We start from the raw sequence: 18,131 nt of genomic DNA on the forward strand, positions 1-18,131 counted from the left end.
GCACTGGCCGGGGCCGGGCCGGGAGAGGGCGGCTTGGGACAGAGCTGCGGGGCCCGGAGGTCCCGCAGGAGCGGCTGGTGTTGCGAGAGACGGGCGGGAGGCCCGGGGGTGGCAAGGAGGGTGCGTGAGGGGTGTTAGGGGCCGGGGGCGCTGGGGTGCCAGGAGGCCCCCGGGGTGGCGGGAGGCTCCCCCAGGATCCCCCGGAGCGCGTGGCTGGGGATGGACCCAACGGGCAGGGCGTGGGGAGGCCCGCGGGGGAGGGGCGGGACCAGCCCCGAAGGCGGCGGGAGGGAGGGGGCGAGCGGCGGCGGCAGTAACGACAGCGCAGAGGCCCCTCCCCCGCCGGCGCCGCTCCTCCTCTTCCTCTCCCGCCCGCCCGCGGCCTCGGTCCCTGCGCGGCCTCGGCGGCGGCGGCGGCGGCGGCGGGGGAGGCTGCGGCCCCTTTAAACCGCCCGCCCGCCGCGCCCGCGCCCCCGCCCGCGCCCGCGCCTCCATTTTCCAGGCCGCCCGCCGCCCGCGCCCGCGGCCCGCCGCCCGCCGCCGGACATGGCCGCCAACATGTACAGGGTCGGAGGTAAGGCCGCGCCCGCCGGCCCCGGGCCCCGCAGCCCGCGCCCCGGGCCCCTTCCCCGGCCCCCACCGCCGTCCCTACCCCGCCCCGGGCCGCGCTCCCGAACCGCCCGGGCCGCCGTCCCCGCCCCGCCGCGCCCGCCCGGCCCGCGCCGCCCCTCCCCCACCGCCCGCGCGGCGCCCCCGCTGCCCCTCCCCCACCCGGGCCCGCCACCCCCGCTCCGACCCCCACCCCAGCCGCCCCGGGGCGGTGGCCGAGCCGGGCCGAGGAACGGCGCTCTGCCCACCTGTTGGGGCGCCTGCGTGGCCCGGGGGCCTGGGAGGCGCTGCAGCCGAGGCCGGAGCATCCTTCGGGCCTGGGCGCGCGCGCGGGCCTGGGCCTGGGCCGGACCGGGCCGAGGTCCCTCCGTCAGCGGGAGCACGTGGCCGCGCGGAGTGCTGGCGGCCCCCCTGGAGGCGGGAGTCTCGGGGCCCGGGGTCCCCACCCGGGCCGGCAGGGCTGGCGGCATGCCTTCGCCTGGGGGGCCCCTCACGATGGGAGCCCCCGGCCGGGGCCGTCGCCTCCCGGCAGCCCAGGGACTGGGAGCTGCCGCTGGCGTGTTCTGGGGGCTTCCCCAGGGGTCCTCTCCGGGTCCTTGGCCACAGGCTCCGAAGGCACCCCAAACTTTGACTGCTTCCGGGTGCCCCGGCCCGGCGGGGAGGCGCTTTGCAGGGGTTCGGGAGAGGCCTGCAGTCTGCTGCCCTGGGCGCCCCGGTGCGGGCGTGCTGAGCCGGCTGCGGCCGGGGGCGTCCTCCTGCTCGGTCCCGGCACCCCGGCCTTGGGTCCAGGGACGCCGGCTCTGGGCCTTGCTCCACTTTGTGGGCAGGGGCTCTGGGCTTCTGGCCGCTGGTTTCCACGGGGCACTGAGCGGGTCCTCCCTGGCTCCGCAGGGTGTTAGGGTGCCTTTGCCGCCCCCACGTGCCCACTGTTGGCAGGAGTGTGCCTGGTGCAAACAGCCCCAGCCACTCCCCTAGTCACCTCTGCTCTCTGGGGAGTCCTGGGCAGTCTCCCTCCAGCAGCACCAGCCCTGTGATTAGGCCCCACCTGTGCACGGGGTCAGCATGGCACCTGCGGCTGTCACCCACTCCTCCCTGTCTCAGAGGTGGTGCTGGAATGGGGGCCTGCACCCCACTTAGCAATAGGCCTGGTGGACACACGGGTAGCAGGCAGCCTTGCAGGGAGGGGCCTGTTCCCTACCTTGCGGGGAGGCAGGAGTGTCCTCCTCAGTGATGTCTCCTCGTCACACCCCAGGGAATCCCATCACTGCTGCCTGCTGACCCTGCTGCCCAGACCCCCAATCCCTTGCAGGGGTTCGGGAGAGGCCTGCAGCCTGCTGCCCTGGGCGGTCACGTTTTCCAAAGGTGCCCTGTGCAGCAGCCACCCCTCTGATGCTGTGGCCCTGTGCGCCCCTGGGACCCCCTCTGTGTAGTGCAGACCTTCTCCGGCCTGGTCTGAGGCCCTGTGGCTTCTGCTGACAGGTGACAGGACCCTGCAGCCCCCCACTCCTCGGGGCCACCCGCCAGAAGCCCCTGTTGCAAGTGGTCTCACCCTTGCACCGCTCCCTGCCTCCCCTGCCAATAGGAATGGTTCCAGCTCCCAGAGGGGATGTGGAGCCCCAGGATGCAGTGGGGTGGGGGCCCTAAGCTGCTGCTGTGCCTTCCCCCACCCCGCCTCATGGGGTGGGGCTCCTGCAGGGCCCCATTCAGCTGGGCTGTGGCCCTGGGCCTGCAGGCCTGTCTGGCTGAGAGCTCGCCAGGGGCCTGGCCACCCCAGATCTCCCTGTGCCTCAGTTTCCCCTGGTGAGGACAAGGTTGCTCTTCCAGGGGCGGCCTAGCTGGCTGCACGTCTGCAGGTCCCTCCTCTGAGGGTGCCCAGGAGTCCCCTCCCTCGCTTCCAAGGGGTACTCTGCAGGGGTGACCCCAGCCTCCACTCGGAACTCCGTGTCTGTCCCTGTGGGAGAAACTGCCATCAGCCCTGGTTTTGGGGTGGGAACCTGCACACCTGAGGCAGCGCTCCGGGGTCCCGGTAGGGATGGTGGGCACCACGGGCGGTTGAGGTGCAGCTTGCTTGGAGAAGGGGCATCTGGAAGATGGGTCCCTGTGTTCCTGAGCAGATTGTGGCCTGGGGGAACACTGCAGGGACCCTTCCACTGCCTTCACTTGGGACCCTAAGAACAGGGTGTTTTCCAAAGGTGCCAGGTTGTACAAGGAGAGCAAGGACGCCAGCTAAACTTCAACTTATAACAAACCAAGTTCGCACAAGGTTATCCCAGACGTTGTATGGGACACTGAGGCCTGGCTGTTCCCAGCAGGCGTTGGAGTTACCGGAGGCGGGTGGGGCAGCAAAGGCGAGGCTGCAGCTCTGCCTGCCAACCAGGGGCAGCGGGTCAGACTGCGAGGGGACAGAGGCCTCCTGGCCGTGGCAGCTGGGAGTGTGGTGGGCAGGTAAGGCCTGCATGAGGGACCCTGCTGCCAGGGCCCTGGTAGGCCTCCATGCCGGGTGGCTGTGCACGGGGTGCAGAGGTGCCATAGCCCGTCCCTGTCTGTGTCCCCCGACAGGCTGCAGCCATTTCCTTTGGGTGTTTTCTTCTTCCATGGCAAGAAGTTGACACTTGTCCTTTTGGACACTTTGCTCTATTAAAATTACATTTTGAAGAGGGACAGGACCACCCCTAATGTGGGGCGGCCAGTGGGGCTGGGGCGGGTCCCTCGCAGTGGACTGCGTCCTGCCGGTCTTGCGATGTCACCGGTTCCCTGCCCTGTGCCACGAACAGCGCTTTTGTTTTGTGTGTTTGAGTTAAACTTTGGACCAGGCGAGACGTTTGCCTGCGGCAATCCCGTGGGACACTTGAGGGTCCGGGCACCCCTGCGTGTCTGCACACTGCAGGGACAGCAGCGGGCCCCCCAGGGCGGAGCCCCCTCCCCACGGCCTCCAGCTTAGGTGGGCTGGGCCCGCTCAGACTTGGACTCCTGCGGGGGACGGCATGAGGCCCTAGGCTCGGGGCTCCCGTTCCCTGAACCCTGGTGCCTGCCCACACCTGTCAGTCTGCAGGGCAGCGGCGGCCTGCGTCTGGTGGCTGTGGACCGGCTCCTGGGGCCCGTGCACGGAGGGGCTAGGGTGCTGCCTTGTCCTCTTCACAGATGCTGGGACCTGGGCTGGGGGTGCAGCCACCCACATCGAGTGTGGCCCTTGGGGAGGGCCTGGTGGGAGCCTTGGGGGCTGGGCCCCTCAAGTGCCCACAGGACACCACCTGCTTGCCCCACACTCACTGGGGCCCCTTGCAGGCCCAGGTTTCTTGGGCCAGAGGGGCCTCATTCCTCCTTATTGGACTGGCCCCTGTGGCCGGCCTGGCTCAGGGGTCCCCACCTGCCTTACTTAGGAGATGATCCTTCTAAAGAAGCTCGGCTCCCCTGCTTAAAACTACTTAGAGGCTTTTGAGATGGGGGGGTCAAGTCCCAGGGTGTAATGCTTCCCCCCCCCCCCCACCCCGCGCAGTCTGGGCTCCAGGCCACCACTGAGGTGTCTGGGCTCCCACACCCTCCTTTTTAGAGAAGGTCACACAGACGCCCCTTAGGGACCTGGCCAGTGCTGAGTGCGGTGCCCCCGTGGTTGGCTCCTCGTCCCCGGGGGTGGAGTCTGGACGTGACCCAGTTTAGTCAGCAGTCGGGACAGTCGGTGTGATGGTGCTGTGGCCTGGGGCTCGAGCACACGGGCAACCATGTCACGTTCCGGAGCCCGGGTGGCCTTGGCTGCAGCACGCTCGAGTCCTGTGGGGCCCGCTCGTGGGCACCCCCATCCTGACTGGAGCCCCGTGAGGGTCACAGCAGGGTAAAGCCAGTAGGGATGGCGAGCTCCCGATCTCATGGGGGCGCGTGACCTCGTTTCTCACGTCCGGCTGAAACGTGGACAGTTTGCCCGCAGGGCGGCTGTGGCCACCCAGTCTCCTGGGCCTCTCGGCTGCTGGCGTTTGCCGTCCGAGACTCAGACTCCTTGGTCAGGTGTCTGCACAGGTCTGCCTGGTTTTTGGAATTGGATTCTTCCTTTTTTCTTTTTCACAGTCCACAGCATTATTTCACGTTAGCTTCAGGGGTACAGCAGTGGGGCTGTCACGTGCTCTACACGGGGCCCCCGTGTCTCCCGTGCCCCCGACACCACGCACGGCTGCAACAGGAGCGACTCCTTCCTGTGCTGGACTTCATGTCCCCGGGACTGGTCTCCGACTGCCCACCTGTCCTGCTCCGTGCCTCCTCCCATCACCTGGCCTCCCAGCCCCTCCGCCCGGCCGTCGTCACTCTGCGTCTGTGCGGGCGTTAAAGCTGTTTGTTCCTTTATCTGGTTCTTTGGACTCCACGTTTAAGTCAAGGCCTGGGGCTTCCCTCCGTCCGGCTCCAGGCAGTGCGGCACCCTCTGCGCACGGCCACGCGTTCGTCCGCTGCGTGAGCCCACAGCACGCCCTCCCTAGACGCCCGCATCTTCCGGCGGGCACCGGGGCCGCGTCCAGGTCCTGGCGATTGTGAATGAGGCTGCAGTGGACACGGGGTCGTGTGTATTCTTTCGAATTGGGTTTTGGGATTTCTTTGGATAAATACCCAGAAAGAATCGCTGGATCATAAGGCAGTTCCATTTTTAATTTTTTGAGGAAATTCCACGCTGCTTCCCACAGTGGCTGCTCTGGTCTGCCTTCCCAGCTGCCGTGTACGAGGCCCCCCCGCCCTCCTCCTCCCCAGCCCGGGTCTCCGGCTGTTTTCTCCGTGCTGAGCCGTGAGAGCTGGTTTTCTGTCCTGGAGGTCAGCCCTTTTCAGGTGTGCCTCCCACAGACTTGTGACTTGCACTTGGTGTGTCTACGAAACGTGCCTGCCCCAAGGTCGCGCAGGTTTTGCCCAGTTTTCTTGTAGAACTTTAGTGCTTTTGGGCTTTGCTTTCCAGTCTGCGATCTATTTCGAGGTGACTTGTGTGTGAGGCGAAGGGTGTGGCTCTGGTGTTGGTGCGTTTGCGTGTGGGCGTGCCTCCGTCCCGTCGCCCCGCGTGTCCTGGTGGTGTGTCCGCTCCGTGCTTTCCCGGTAGGTGTGTGTGCGGCACCCGGGCCTGGTCCCTGTGCCTTTACAGGGACCTCTGCAGTTCAGCTGTGGTGGCCCCTGGCTGTCCTGGCCGGGGCGGCCCAGGCCAACCAGTGGTTGCTGCAGAAAACCCGGAACACAGGCCCTCGTGACGGGGCTGCACCAGCGGGTCGTGTCCTGGGGTGTCCAGCCTCCTGGCGTCTCTGGGCTGCGCCGGAAGAAGGGCTGTCTGGGGCCACACGTTAAATCCACCAGCCCTAACGAAAACTGAGGAGCAAAAACACGCTTTAAGTGAACTGACGAGCTTGCGTTGGGCCACACTCACAGCCGTCCTGGGCTGCGTGTGGCCTGTGGGCTGAGGGTCAGGCACCCCCGGGAGACCCTGTCCGGGACGCGGCGTCCTGACCACGCGTGAGTCCTCAGATGGCCGTCACGCTGCAGCCACGGCTTGTCCCTGTGTAACTGCTGAGCTTAGAGGGTTTTAAATGGTTGGGAAAACATCCAGAGACAGACCCTTTATGATGCAAAAACCACAGGGTTTTGATTTCGGGGCTCCACCCCACGGGGGCATCGCAGGTGCCTGGGGCTCCACTCGTCAGGGTGTCGGGCACCACGCGTCCCGCTGCCGAGAAAAGCGGAGCCTGGACTTGGGTGCGGCGTCCTTAAGGTGCGGTGTGTGGTGCGTGTCTGCTGATGGACGCCCTCCCCGAGGGCGCTTCCCCCACGGTCCCCGTGCGCGAGGGGAGAGCGGTCAGAACGGAGGTGCAGACTGTCTCCTCATGGCCGACCTTCATGAAACTAAATGCAGGTGTGACAGGCACAGTGTCCGGGTCCCTCGCTCCCTGCCGGCAGTCAGCAGTGATGTCGCAGTGCCCCGTGCAGGCGCGGCCCCAAGGGAGCGCGTGCCAAGGGAGGAGCAGTGTCCTGGACTGGGGACGCTGGGGTGGGCAGCCCGTCCTGTCCTGTGTCTGCCCCGGGCTCAGCGCTGGCTGCGCCGGCCGAGTGCCCAAGCGTTTCTGACAAGTTGGGACCTGCTGGCTCGGTGCTGCCAGAGTGGAGCCTGCCGAGACCTCACGGCAACCTCGGGGGAAGCCGGCCTGCTGCTGCAGCCGTGGCGGCCCGTGAGCTCTGGGTGCGCCTGCCGGTTCCTGGAGACAGGCATTGGTGTCGGAAGAGGGCCTGCGTCCCCAGCTCACTGACACCACCCGAGCTGCCGAGGGCCTGAGTGGCAGAGAGGCCGGGGCGCCTGTCTGATCCGGACACCTGTCTCCTGGCCTCGGGCCCCGCCCTTCACCTGCTGTGCTGGGCTCTGGCTCGCAGGCAGGTGCTCGTGGGCCTGCCTCCTCTGGTGACGCACCCCCGCGTGTGGCCACATCACGTCCACGCACAGGCTCGTCACCTGTGCACATCCTTGCTCCTGCCGCCGTGGCTGTCAGGGGCCTGCACGTCACAGGTGATGCCGACAGAGCCTGGCCAGGTGTCGGGCGTGGGTGCCCACGGTCCCACGTGGAAGCTGTGGCCGTGTTGCAGCGCACGGCACCGCTGCGTCGGCAGCAGGCTCCCTGGAGCGGGCCCCTGGGCTCTGCAGCGGGAGCAGAGGCCGGCACCCTGATGCATGCCACACGGGGGGCGCAGGGGCAGGTTCTTAGGGTGAGGGGACCCGCCACTGTGGCCCTTCACAGACTCGTCCCGAAGTCACAAAAAATTGACCCCAAACTTACATTTCTTTTGGTGACATCTGATGTTTTAATCGCAAACTTCCTCACTGTCAAGAGGTAGCACAAGCAAGCCCCACCCCCGCTCACCTCTGCAGCAAACAGGCACCCCGCCCCTCCGTCAGGAGCCAGCAGCGGAGTGCGAGCCCCGGCAGGCTGAGTGAGGCCCTGAGAGCAGCCCCGGGTTCAGTGACTCTTGGGAGGGGCCTGTACAGGCCAGGGTCATGGTCATCACTGTGGCCGGATCAGGGGCCTGGAGAGGCCGGGTGCACATGTCCAGGTGGCCTGTCCCAGCAGAGTCGGGCGGAGCCCCCAGTGCGGGTGTGCACGGCGTGGAAGGGTAGTTCACTTCCTGCTATCCACAGTCTGTCCGAGCTCCGAGCCTGGTCTCGTGGCTGTGGCTGACCACCTGTGTGTGTGGCCTGAGTCACTTGGTGCCCGGCCTTCCAGTGGTAGAACCGGCCTCTGGCCCCACCGCACCACATCACACCCTCGGCACCGGCGGCAGCCACATCCCGGGTAAGCAAAGGCTTTAGCAGGCAGGACGCTGCAGGTCGAGGGCCCAGCTTTCTGGACTGTGCAGGTGTGGACGGCCAGGGCTGCTCTGCACACGGGGCACAAGGACACATGCCTTCCAGGCCATCGGCGTCCTCAGTGAGAGTCGTGGGCCCATGGGCAGGTGTCCGTTCGTGGCGCTGCTGTGCGAAGCCGTGCTGAGAAGACTCAGGAGCTTGTCCCACTGGTGCCGAGACAGGGACTTGGGGTTTCAGTGGAAGGGAGTCCGTGGACTATTCCTGCAGGGGACCGTGCTCAGCCACTGTTTTGTGGTGACCTCGTCAGTGGGCGGGGATGTGCTGTGCCCGCCGTCCCCAGGAGCTCTGGGGCCCGGGCTCTGGGGTAGGCCGCACACAGGCCTCCTCCGCCCGGAGCTCCAGGTATTTCCCAGACGTCTGCAGCTCCTTTATGAAGCAGATGCCGGTCTCGTGGTTCGGGAGCGGTCATAGGCGGTGCTTTTCAGGCGTGGCTTTGTGTTCTGTGAGCTTGCCCAGTGCTCACGTGGAGACTTTGCCCTCCGTTGAGCAGACGCGGAGCTTCTGTGCAGGATCATGGCATCGCATGGGGGCGATGCCTGTGTCTCCCGTGGAGTGACGTGGGTGTTTCGCGGATGCCGTTCGTCCTGTCGAAGTTCCCCAGGGCACCTGAGTGAGCTCACAGGAGCACGGTGGGGCTGTCAGACCTGCCTGCCTGGGGCAGGTCTTTGTTCAGCGGTCCCGGTTTCCGGAGCGGGGCAGCCTCTGCTCCCAGAGGAGCCCCGGCGCGGGGGGCACAGCCCTCACGCGGTGCTGGCTTTGCCCCGCTGGTGCACAGGGAAGTGGGCACCACGGTCCACAGTGGGTGCTGGGTGGCCTGTGTGCTGTCCCCCTAGCTGTGGGGCGTGGCCTCCGGCCAGCTGGGGCCTGTCCCTTCCTCCTCTGCTTTCTGCGGAAGCCGAGCTGCCATTTGTGTTCCATCCCTCTGGGCCAGGAGGGGTGCTCGCTCTAATTCCTGGGTGGCTGTCGGGAGGTCACCGGTTCTTCCTGGGGAGTTCAGGCAGTCAGCGTCTGTGGAGTGGCTGTCCATTTCGTCCCAGTCGTTGGGTTTGGTGGCACGTGGCTGTTTCTCGTGCCTGTGCCACCTGAGGGCAGTGGGGTCTGCGTGCGTGCCGTTGGTCCCGGCATGGGTCACCTCGGCTTCTCCCTGCGCGCCCCCCCCCCCCCCCCAGGCCTAGCCTCGTTGCTGCCACCTGTCTGCACCTGTACTGCCTCCTGCTTCCTCAGTTCCCGTCCCAGCTTCGCACGTCTGTGTCCGGAGGCCTGATTCCCGCGCTGAGACTGGCCTCGTACTCTCGACCCCCACCCCCAGCTCCCCCTGCAGCTGGTGTGCGTGTGGCCACTGGCCCTTGTCCCCACCTATGGGAACTACAGGCATGTTTCCAGTTGGGGGCTCGTGTGAGGCTTCTGTACGTGGTAGCAGACTGTCTTGGCTTGACAGACCACCCTGTGCAGGGGGTCTGGCCGAGGTCAGACCCTCAGGTGGTGTGTCCCCGAGTTCACAGCTTCTGGGCTCACGTTGCCATCACACTGGCCTGCGACCTCGGGCGGGGGTGCCCTGCTGGTCCAGCTGAGCCCCACAGGTGGGAGCCCACAGGTGTGTCCTCACAGCTGAGGCGCGCCCCTGCAGGTGTGTGGCAGCGGCAGGGGGTCCCTCCACTGGGTCCAGGCAGCCCAGCTGGGACCTATCATGTGGCATTCCCAGGCCTTGGCGCATTCGCCAGATCGGTGCCCAGCGTCAGTGCCTGAGCCACATCGAGCCTTTAACCAGGTGCCGGCTCAGGCGAGCCTCTTGCTCAGCCGTCTGCCATAGAGCCTTCCCAGGTCGGCAAGAGGCGGGGCTGGCCAGGTACCCAGGCTGGCAGTTGGGCTGCGAACACCCTGTCCGCGCAGGCCCGCTTTTCTGGCAGCCTGGGGTCCGGCGGGCAGCATCGCTGGTCTCCCCTCACTGGCTTCCTTTCTGGAGGAGAGGGTGGAGGGCGTGGGCGTGGGGCTGCGTGGCCTGAGGCAGGGGTCCGGCAGTGGAGCGCAGTCCCGCGGTGTCTGGGCTGGGCTGGCGCGGCCTTCACCCCTCTTCCCTCCCGTTCTAGATCTGAGGGCGCGGTGGGCGGCTGTGGCCGTGGCAGCCCGTGCCGCCGAGTGACGTGCTCTCTGCCTGTTTGCAGACTACGTGTACTTCGAGAACTCCTCCAGCAACCCGTACCTGATCCGCAGGATCGAGGAGCTCAACAAGGTAGTGCACGTGCGCGCGCACACGCACACACACATACACGCACACGCGCATACATACACACGTGTACACACGCGCGCACACACACGCATACACACACGCACGCACGCACGGGGCGTGCGGGCCCGCCCTGCGGGGGGGTGGGGGCTGCCGCCTTCCTGTGGCTCCGCCCTGGGTCCACTGTCACAGATGAGACAAAGCGGACCTTGGGTGGTGTGGACTGGCTGCTGTCTGTTCGTTGTGGGGGCTGCATCTCCGGGGTCACCTACCCAGACCTGGCACCTGGCAGCCGTGCTCAAACAGCGTGTTCAGCAGGCCTGAGCGGAGTGGGAGTGGTGTGAGGGGCTGGGCTGGACGGTTCCCGGGACCAACGAGAGGCCCATAGAAGCTGCACCTGGCGCCTGGGCCTCTGCTCCCCTTCTGCTCACTTGGGTGCAGTGGGTGTGGGCTCCCAGGTTCCCACCTCTCAGCTAGCTGCTCTCTGCTCAGAGCTTCTCACTGTCCTGGGTGGGTGGTCCCCCAAGGACCCCTCCCTGCCTCCCATTGCCCCCTGGGTGGCACTGGGGTGTCTTGCCCCCTAAGACATGGCTGCCACAGTACTGGGTCAGCATAGCCCTGGCCCTGCGGCACCATCTTTCTGGCTCCCCTGATGGCTGCGGAGGGGCAGCCGCATCGCCCACATTGGCAGAGGGACCTGCCAGGCCTCCGTGGGGCCAGCCATTGAGAGGCTGCTTCCTCAAGACTCAGGTTTTATGGCATCGGGGTTCGGGAGCCCCGAGACCAGCAGGACAGGGCAGGAAGGTCGGTGCTGACCTGACCACCCCTGCCTGTCATGCTGAGCCACAGCTGAACCCTGGCCCGCGGCCGTGCTTGCGAGGCCTCGCTGCTGCATCTGCCGTGGCTGCAGCTGGTTGGGTCTGAGGTGGCAGCATCAGGGCCGCGGCGGGGGCATCCCATGTGGCCGCTGTGCTGCCAGGCCGGGCTCCTGCTCAGTGCTGGCTTGGCTGGGGCCCTTGGGTGGAGCACACAGGAGGCCGGTGGGAAGTGGGGCTGCGGGCACAGCCCAGGCCCTGGTGGGCCTGCCCCCCCCCCCCGCAGCCCACAGCCCCAGGCAGCATCTGCAAGGCAGAAGGGCAGGGCAGGCATCCATCTCTGCGATTCTTCAGAGCCAGGAAGGGGCTGCCCCCTTGAGAACAGCGGGAGGAGTGGCCAGATGCCCAGAGGCAGGAGCAGCTCCGGGAGGCCTCCAACCTGAAAGCCCATCAGCACAGGCCCAGAAGAGGAGCTGGTGCCCGAGCAGAAGCTAAAAGCAAACAGACCCTTGTACCCTCTGAGAAGCCGGCTGGTCGCCCCCAGACTCGGAGGCTCAGGGTGCAGGAGCAGCTCTGAAGGTCAAAGTGAAGCCTCGGCGGAGAGGAGGACTTCGCTCTTCCCAGCACCAGGGCGGAAGCTCAGGGACTGGGCGAGACTGGGGTGTCCCCACGGGGGCCCAGTACCACCTGTAGGGGTTGTGGGAAAGGGGACACGCCACGGGGCCCTGGGGTGCGTGCTCAACCCTGAAACTGCATCCCAAGAGATGCAGGCACCCCGCCAGGGACACCAGGGGCTCCCGCAGGTCTTTGCTGTGAGGGCTCGTCAGAAGCTGGGCCCAAGGACCTGCAGTGCACCAGCCTCTGGCACCCGGGAGCAGGCATACCGGGCTCCTTGCCCTTTTCTGTAAATTGAAAACAACTCTAAAATGAGGTTTCTTCAAGAAAACCTAGTGGCCAGACCTGTTGTGGTGGGTCTCTTTCTGTCCTCAGGCTCAGCCTGTGTCCTGCTGGCCAGACACTGGCGGGTGGGGGGCCAGTAGGCCCCCCCATCCCCAGACTCTGGGCCTTCAGAGGGGTGGTCGAGGTCTCTCCTTGGAACTGTGGTTGAGCGGGGATTGCGATTCCGTCGTCACCATGGGAAATTTAAGTCTTTACCAGACTGCAGGTAGTTGCAGTTTGGAAAGGGAGGAGGGGGCGCAGGACAGGCCCCGAGGGGTGGGGCTGGGCCAGCACCTCTCAGGTGGCTTGGGGGCCCCACAGTGGCCCTCCCTGTGATGCCATTGGGAGAGTTCCGGAATGGAGCGCAGGTGGGCAGCCCCTGAGACTCGGGTGTCATGGGGCCCTGCTACCTGCAGGAGCCGCTAGGAAGCCGTCTGGACTCAGAGGCCATGTTGCAGAAGGTCAGTTAGAGGGGGGAGACAGGGCGTGGGAGTCTCAGAGCAGTGCGGCAAATGACGAAAGGCAGAAGAGATGGGGTGGTGCCCTGCTCAGAACCACTCCCCAGCCTTGCTCTGCAGCCGTGGGAAGGTCCCCAGGCTCCCGGCCCCGTGGGGTGCTGCAGCCTTGGCCCTGGCTCCCTGGGGGCTCAGGAAGCAGATGAGAGGCCCTACAGCTGCCCCAGCTCCCCACCAGGGGCCCCTTGGGACCCCAGCACAGGGACACGGTCTAAGCAGATCAAGGACACAGATTGGAGCCATGGGGGCCAAGTCCACAGGCACCTGGTCAGGTTCCAAAGTCCAGGGCCTCCTGGGTCTCGCAGGAGCCAGGCACAGGCCATGCTGTCAAGAGCTGTGGACGGTTGGGAACACGCAGGTGGTGTGGCTGGGACGCAGCTGGGGACAGCAGGATGTGCTGGGCACCACGGAGCCGAGAGTGGGTCACCCGCACCCCACGGGTGCTGCTGGGTGTGGGGCATCGGGCAATGGCTCAGACCGCCTGCAGGGCTGATCACAGCCGGGGCAGTCCTAATGCTGAGGTGGCGTCTGCGTCATTTGAGGCTGGAGGGCGCCCTCGCCGCTGCAGGCTCTGGGCTTTGCAGCCAAGACTGGCCAGCTCTCGTGGCCTCCGGTGGCACAGGGGCGTGCGGGTCGGAGCTGTGGAGCAACGAGTGTTCTTTGGCGAGCAGAGTCCACACTCACAAGTGTGAGAAATTCCCAACATTGTTGAGAGTCCTGGCCTAATGGGTTAAGTGAATAAAAGTTACACGCTTTCCTTAAAGGTAACTTTGTTCAACGTTATAAACGCCGGCAGGGGAAACCCTGCAAAGATTAGAACTGCAGTAAAGTTCTTGCCTTATTGATGGCGCCGTGTGTGAGAGCTGGGAGCACAGTGCTTGCCCTGTGGGGCGGGGACCCAGCGGGCGCCAGCCCTGGCCCTCCCGTGTTCATCGGGCTCCACGTGTCAGGCAGCAGCCCTGCCCGAATGCTGGGGCGGGCACACCGCAGGCCCCACCTGGGCTGCCTCTCAGATCCCTGGCCCATCTCTGCCCACCACCTGAGTTTGGTGCTGGAGTGACGCCAGCCAGAGGCCACCTGTTCTTCTCAGCTGCCTCCGGGAGCCACCAAGGCGGGTGGCCCCACAGGCTGAAGGCAGAGCCTATTTGGCTGAACTCGGGTCACAGCTGGTCTTTCTGATGGCTGTGGGTCAGCCAGGTTCTGGCCCCAAGCAAGCAAGGCCTAAGGGTGGGACTCGGAAGCCCAGATCCCCCTGGATGGCAAGGAGGTCGGGGCCGTGGGAGGCCGGGATCCATGGGAGGAAGGAGGCACAGCCCTGGGGACTTGGGTTCTGTGAGCGTCCCGCTCTGCGGCCCTGCTGTGCCTCGGCACAGGAGCCCCAGGGGCCCGGGTGACGTGCCCTTGCTGTTGCAGACGGCCAACGGGAACGTGGAGGCCAAGGTGGTGTGCTTCTACCGGAGGCGGGACATCTCCAGCACCCTCATCGCCCTGGCCGACAAGCATGCCAGTGAGTCCTCCCTCCCTGGCCGCCCACCCTGCCCTCCCCGGGGTCAGCTCTCAGCCCCGGGGGGGTTGGCCTTCCCACCCTTGCGCAGCCTCGGCCTCCTGTGCTGGGTGGTGTCACACGTGGTCACCGCGACGCTGTGGCCTGGGCCGGGTCATGAATCTGTGTGCGCCCTTCCCCTGCCCTTCTCTGGAAAGTGGGTCCTGGTGTGTGCTTGTCACCCAGAGGGGTCGGGGACTGTCACTGCCTGAGGTTTTTCCCCTCACATGATTGATGTTTTCCCTACCCCGGGCCCCATGGCTTGTCCCCTTTTCCACAACCCATACGTGATTGATACCATCTCCTGGGTAGAGCAGAGAGGGTAGGGCCCTGGCTTGGGCAGGGGTGGAGGCTGCCCGTGCGTGGGTCCTGCCGACATTTTGCTCGGTGGTACTTCATAGGGAGGTTTCCAAGTGTTAAGGAAACCCAGTGTCCGTGTTGACAGCTCACGCCTGCGTCTGAGTTGCACGGACGTGCGGGGAGTGTTACCTGGATCAGCACCGGGCCTCGGCGTGGTGGCAGTGGGCGTCTCCTCTGGGACAGGTGGCCACACCTGGGGGGCTGGTCCACGTCTGTTCCCTTCAGAGGCAGGGTGGCCTGTGTCCCCTGCTGGGCGGGTTCCACGTGGCCTGTCCTGCTGAGCCATCTCGGTGGGCGTGGAATGGGGCTTTCCCTGGTCCCCCCAACTCTTGGTGGCAGCCTGGCTGTGCTGCCGAACTTGTCACGAGTTCATCAGGTGGCGTCCCTGAGTCTCCTGTTGCTGGGAGGGGCACAGTGGCAACCTCACGGTTATGGCCGGGACCTTGTTCCCAGTGGCCTGGGTATGGCAGAGCCCTGAGTGGCCCGGGGTCAGCACGGCAGATGAGCTCCCTGCGGGGCCCACTGGGCTGAGGGGTGTGTGGCAGGGCCCAGTGGCACCACGAGTCTTCCCTGGTGTCTGATGCGGCCATGAGCCTGGGCCTTCGGTGTCCTCTAGCCGCCGTGTGCGTGGCAGTGACCCTGGAAGAAGGCGGCTCCGTGTTGGTAGTGGTGACAGAGCTTACTGGGAAGTGCCTCCGACTGGGAAGCCAGTGCCCGTACTCTGGCCTCCAGGTGCCAAGGAAAAAGGCTGGTATCTCAAGGGTCCACCAGCCCTGGCCATGCTGGAGGCTGGGGACGTGGCCCTGGAAGACCTCTTCCCCGGCCCCTCCTCGCTGCTGTGCATTCTGAGGTGTGACTGGCCGGGCCCTGGACCTGCTGGTCTGTGTGGCACAGGTGCCAGGCATCACTGCTGACTTGGGGACAGTGATGACTCAGACCCCCTCATCTGTGTCCACTGCTGGGCCCAGAGTGACTTCAGTCCTCACCCTCAGGCACGCAGTGGCTTGCTGTGGCCCAGGGGGCCTGGGCTGGTCTGCTGCCGGTGCCTGGTGGCTACATGGGCTACAGGAGGGAGGGCGGGTGCTGTTAGAAGGCAGCTTCCCAGAGGGCCGTGTCCAAGCTGGCGGGTCAGGGCCAGGGCCAGGGCAGTGTCCCTGGGGGCCTGTCTGCGCGGCCTCTGTGTGCGGGAAGCTCCACGCCGGGGACCAACGGACTGGAGTTGGGGCCTGTTCCCCCGTGGGCGTGCTGTGTTCAGAGTCCTAGTAGCAGGTGGGAAGGAGGCTGGGGGGTTAGAGCAGCTGCTCGGGTTTCCTCTAGACCTGGGGGCCTGAGGGACAGAACCTCCTGGCCGCCTCACCCCTCCTGGGCCACTGCTCAGCCCTGACCCAACCTGGGGTCTTGAATAGCCTCCTCAGGCCATACACAGCAGATGGAGCCACATCGCCATGTGCCCCCACCGCCCCCCGGCCATCCTGAGAGTGAGGCTTCAGGGAAGCCTCAGGCCCAGGTGACAGGCCCGCCCTGGAACCCCCAGAGCTGGTGGAGTGAGAGAGCTGGGCACAGGGAGCAGGGCCTGCCTGGGCCTTAGAAGTGAGGGTCCCTCCATGAGCCCAGGGGGAGGGGTCTCCCTGCCATGGGTACCTGCCCTGGGTTCACCACCTGAGTTCCTGGGGGTTTGCAGGGCCCGAGGGCAGGCTTGGAGTGCAGGGGACGGGGCTAAAAGGGACCTCTGTCCCCTCTTCTGGAGGCTGGGGGCCGCCTGACCATGGGTGGCCCTGGGACACCTGCTCCCTAGGCCCTTCCTCTGGTGGGGGCCTGGGAGCCACAGTAGGCCTGTGTCGGGGGCTGTCTCTGCCCACGGTGACCATCCCTGGGGCCTATGGTGACCGCCATGGCCCTAGTTTCTTGCTGAGCTGCCTGTCCCAGCAGTCCCATCACAGGGCTGGTGATGTCCCCAGGCTGGGGATGCTCGTGGGGCTCCTGGAAGTGGGCAGAGAGGGGAGGCCACCAGCAATGTGGGCACTTGGTCTGCTATGCTCGCTCTTCCCACCCTCCGCCCTGGTGGCAGGCTGTGTCTGGGGACTCTGGGACTCCCCACCGCTACCACAGGGGGGCAGCAGAGGGCCGTAAAACGGTGACCCCAGCTTTGGGAACGGGGACAGAGGGCAGGGGATTAGCTGCGCCCAGAACAGGGAGGGGTGCCGAGCTCCACGTGCCCCTGCCCTGGCGTACCCCACACCACACCAGCACTGCCCTGCACCCGCAGGCAGCCACCTTGGCCATGTGTGCCGGGGCTGCCCCCACTCCCTGAGCCATGCCAGGGCAGTACTAACCGGCCACTCGGCCTGTCTGCCCTCCAGCCCTGTCTGTCTGCTACAAAACCGGAACCGGGGCTGACAACGGGGAGGAAGGTAAGGGCACCCCTGCGGGGTCTCTGGCCGCTGCGCCAGGGGGGCTTAGGGATGCGGGCCCAGCTGACGGCGCCAGTGGTCCCTCAGGGGAGATCGAGGAGGAGATGGAGAACCCCGAGGTGGTCGACCTGCCTGAGAAGCTCAAGCACCAGCTGCGGCACCGTGAGCTGTTTCTCTCGCGGCAGCTGGAGTCACTGCCTGCCACCCACATCAGGTAGCTGGTGGCGCGCAGTGGGGGGCACCCTCCTCTCCCCTCCCCTCCCCTGACTGTGTGCATCTCTTGCAGAGGGAAGTGCAGCGTCACTTTGCTCAACGAAACAGAGTCGCTCAAGTCCTATCTGGAGCGGGAGGTGAGGGGTGGCTGTGGGGGTGGGTGTCCTGCTGGTCTGGGGGCTTCTCCCGGCTTCCTGTGGGTCCAGACACTTCCCCTCTCCAATCCCCCGCCCCGGGTCCCAGGTTGGGACACTGGTCTGGGCATGATAGTGGCCAGGACCCAGACGACGCTGTGGCTTGGGCTGTGGTCCCAACGTTGCCCCGGGAGCTGGGGACGCAGGGCACCACCCACACCCCCACCCTAGCCCCAGCAGTGTCTCCAAACAGCGTGCACATTCCTGGGGAGGAGGCGGCCGCTGTGCGAGGCAGCCAGCGGGCCTGTGTGTTCTGAGGCCTGATTGGTCTGCGCTGGAGCTCGTGGGTGACTTGGAGGGCAGGCCAGTGTCAGGGGCACCACTGTCCCGGTACACGTCTGCCCCCCCCACAGCCAGCCGTGGGGGGCCCGCTGGGATGCAGCTACAGATGGGATGGTGACAGGAGCCGGTGGTGGGGGTGGGGGCAGAGGGTGACAGCTGCACAGAGGCCTGACCTCAGGTCAGGGGTCTGGAAAGCCGCCAGCAGGGGGCAGCGCCTGAAGTGATTCCTGAAGAGCAGGCTTGGCCGGCAGCCAGGGAGCAGGCTGGGGCCCTTTGTGGGAAGTGCTGCGGGGAACCATCTTCACCCAGGAAGCTGCCAGGAACGGGCATTCGGACCCCAGGGATCAGCCTCCAGGGAGTGGGGGTCACTGTCGGTGGTTCAGAAAGATCCCTTAGTGATGCAGAGGAACCCTTGTGAGCAAAAAGGCCGCTGCGAAGCCCTCTGGCTCTGGCCAGCAGGCACTGTGCTGTGTTCATGTGGGCGTGGCCTTGGTCTGGCGTGGGGGTTCCTGTGTGTGTCCCAGGTGGGGGCCCCTGGGTGTTCAGGCAGCGTGGGTTCCCCCACGATGATAAGAAAGGTGCTGAAGCCCTGGCGCGGGGCAGTCTTCCGTCCACAAGGCCGGGCCACCCTGGGCTGGGGTCACTGTAGCTCTGTCCTCA

General features: G+C 66.1%; 1 protein-coding gene across 3 annotated transcripts in view; it reads left to right on the forward strand.

The window, feature by feature from the left end:
* The window catches only part of MTA1 (metastasis associated 1), a 28,402-nt gene continuing 10,271 nt past the window's right edge, over nt 1–18,131 (forward strand). The window contains exons 1-7 of one of the 3 annotated variants that reach the window (XM_053928050.2): nt 1–120; nt 503–574; nt 10,138–10,205; nt 13,882–13,975; nt 16,732–16,782; nt 16,870–16,996; nt 17,069–17,132. In XM_053928050.2, coding sequence (XP_053784025.1) covers nt 547–574; nt 10,138–10,205; nt 13,882–13,975; nt 16,732–16,782; nt 16,870–16,996; nt 17,069–17,132 — 432 coding nt within the window. In that variant the 5' untranslated portion in view covers nt 1–120; nt 503–546. Of the gene's footprint in view, nt 121–168; nt 575–10,137; nt 10,206–13,881; nt 13,976–16,731; nt 16,783–16,869; nt 16,997–17,068; nt 17,133–18,131 lie in introns of those variants that run through there. The other 2 variants (XM_053928053.2, XM_053928051.2) reach the window with 2 other exon arrangements.

This window comes from Desmodus rotundus, chromosome 7, assembly GCF_022682495.2.
Source record: "Desmodus rotundus isolate HL8 chromosome 7, HLdesRot8A.1, whole genome shotgun sequence".
Classification (NCBI taxonomy): Eukaryota; Metazoa; Chordata; class Mammalia; order Chiroptera; family Phyllostomidae; genus Desmodus; species Desmodus rotundus.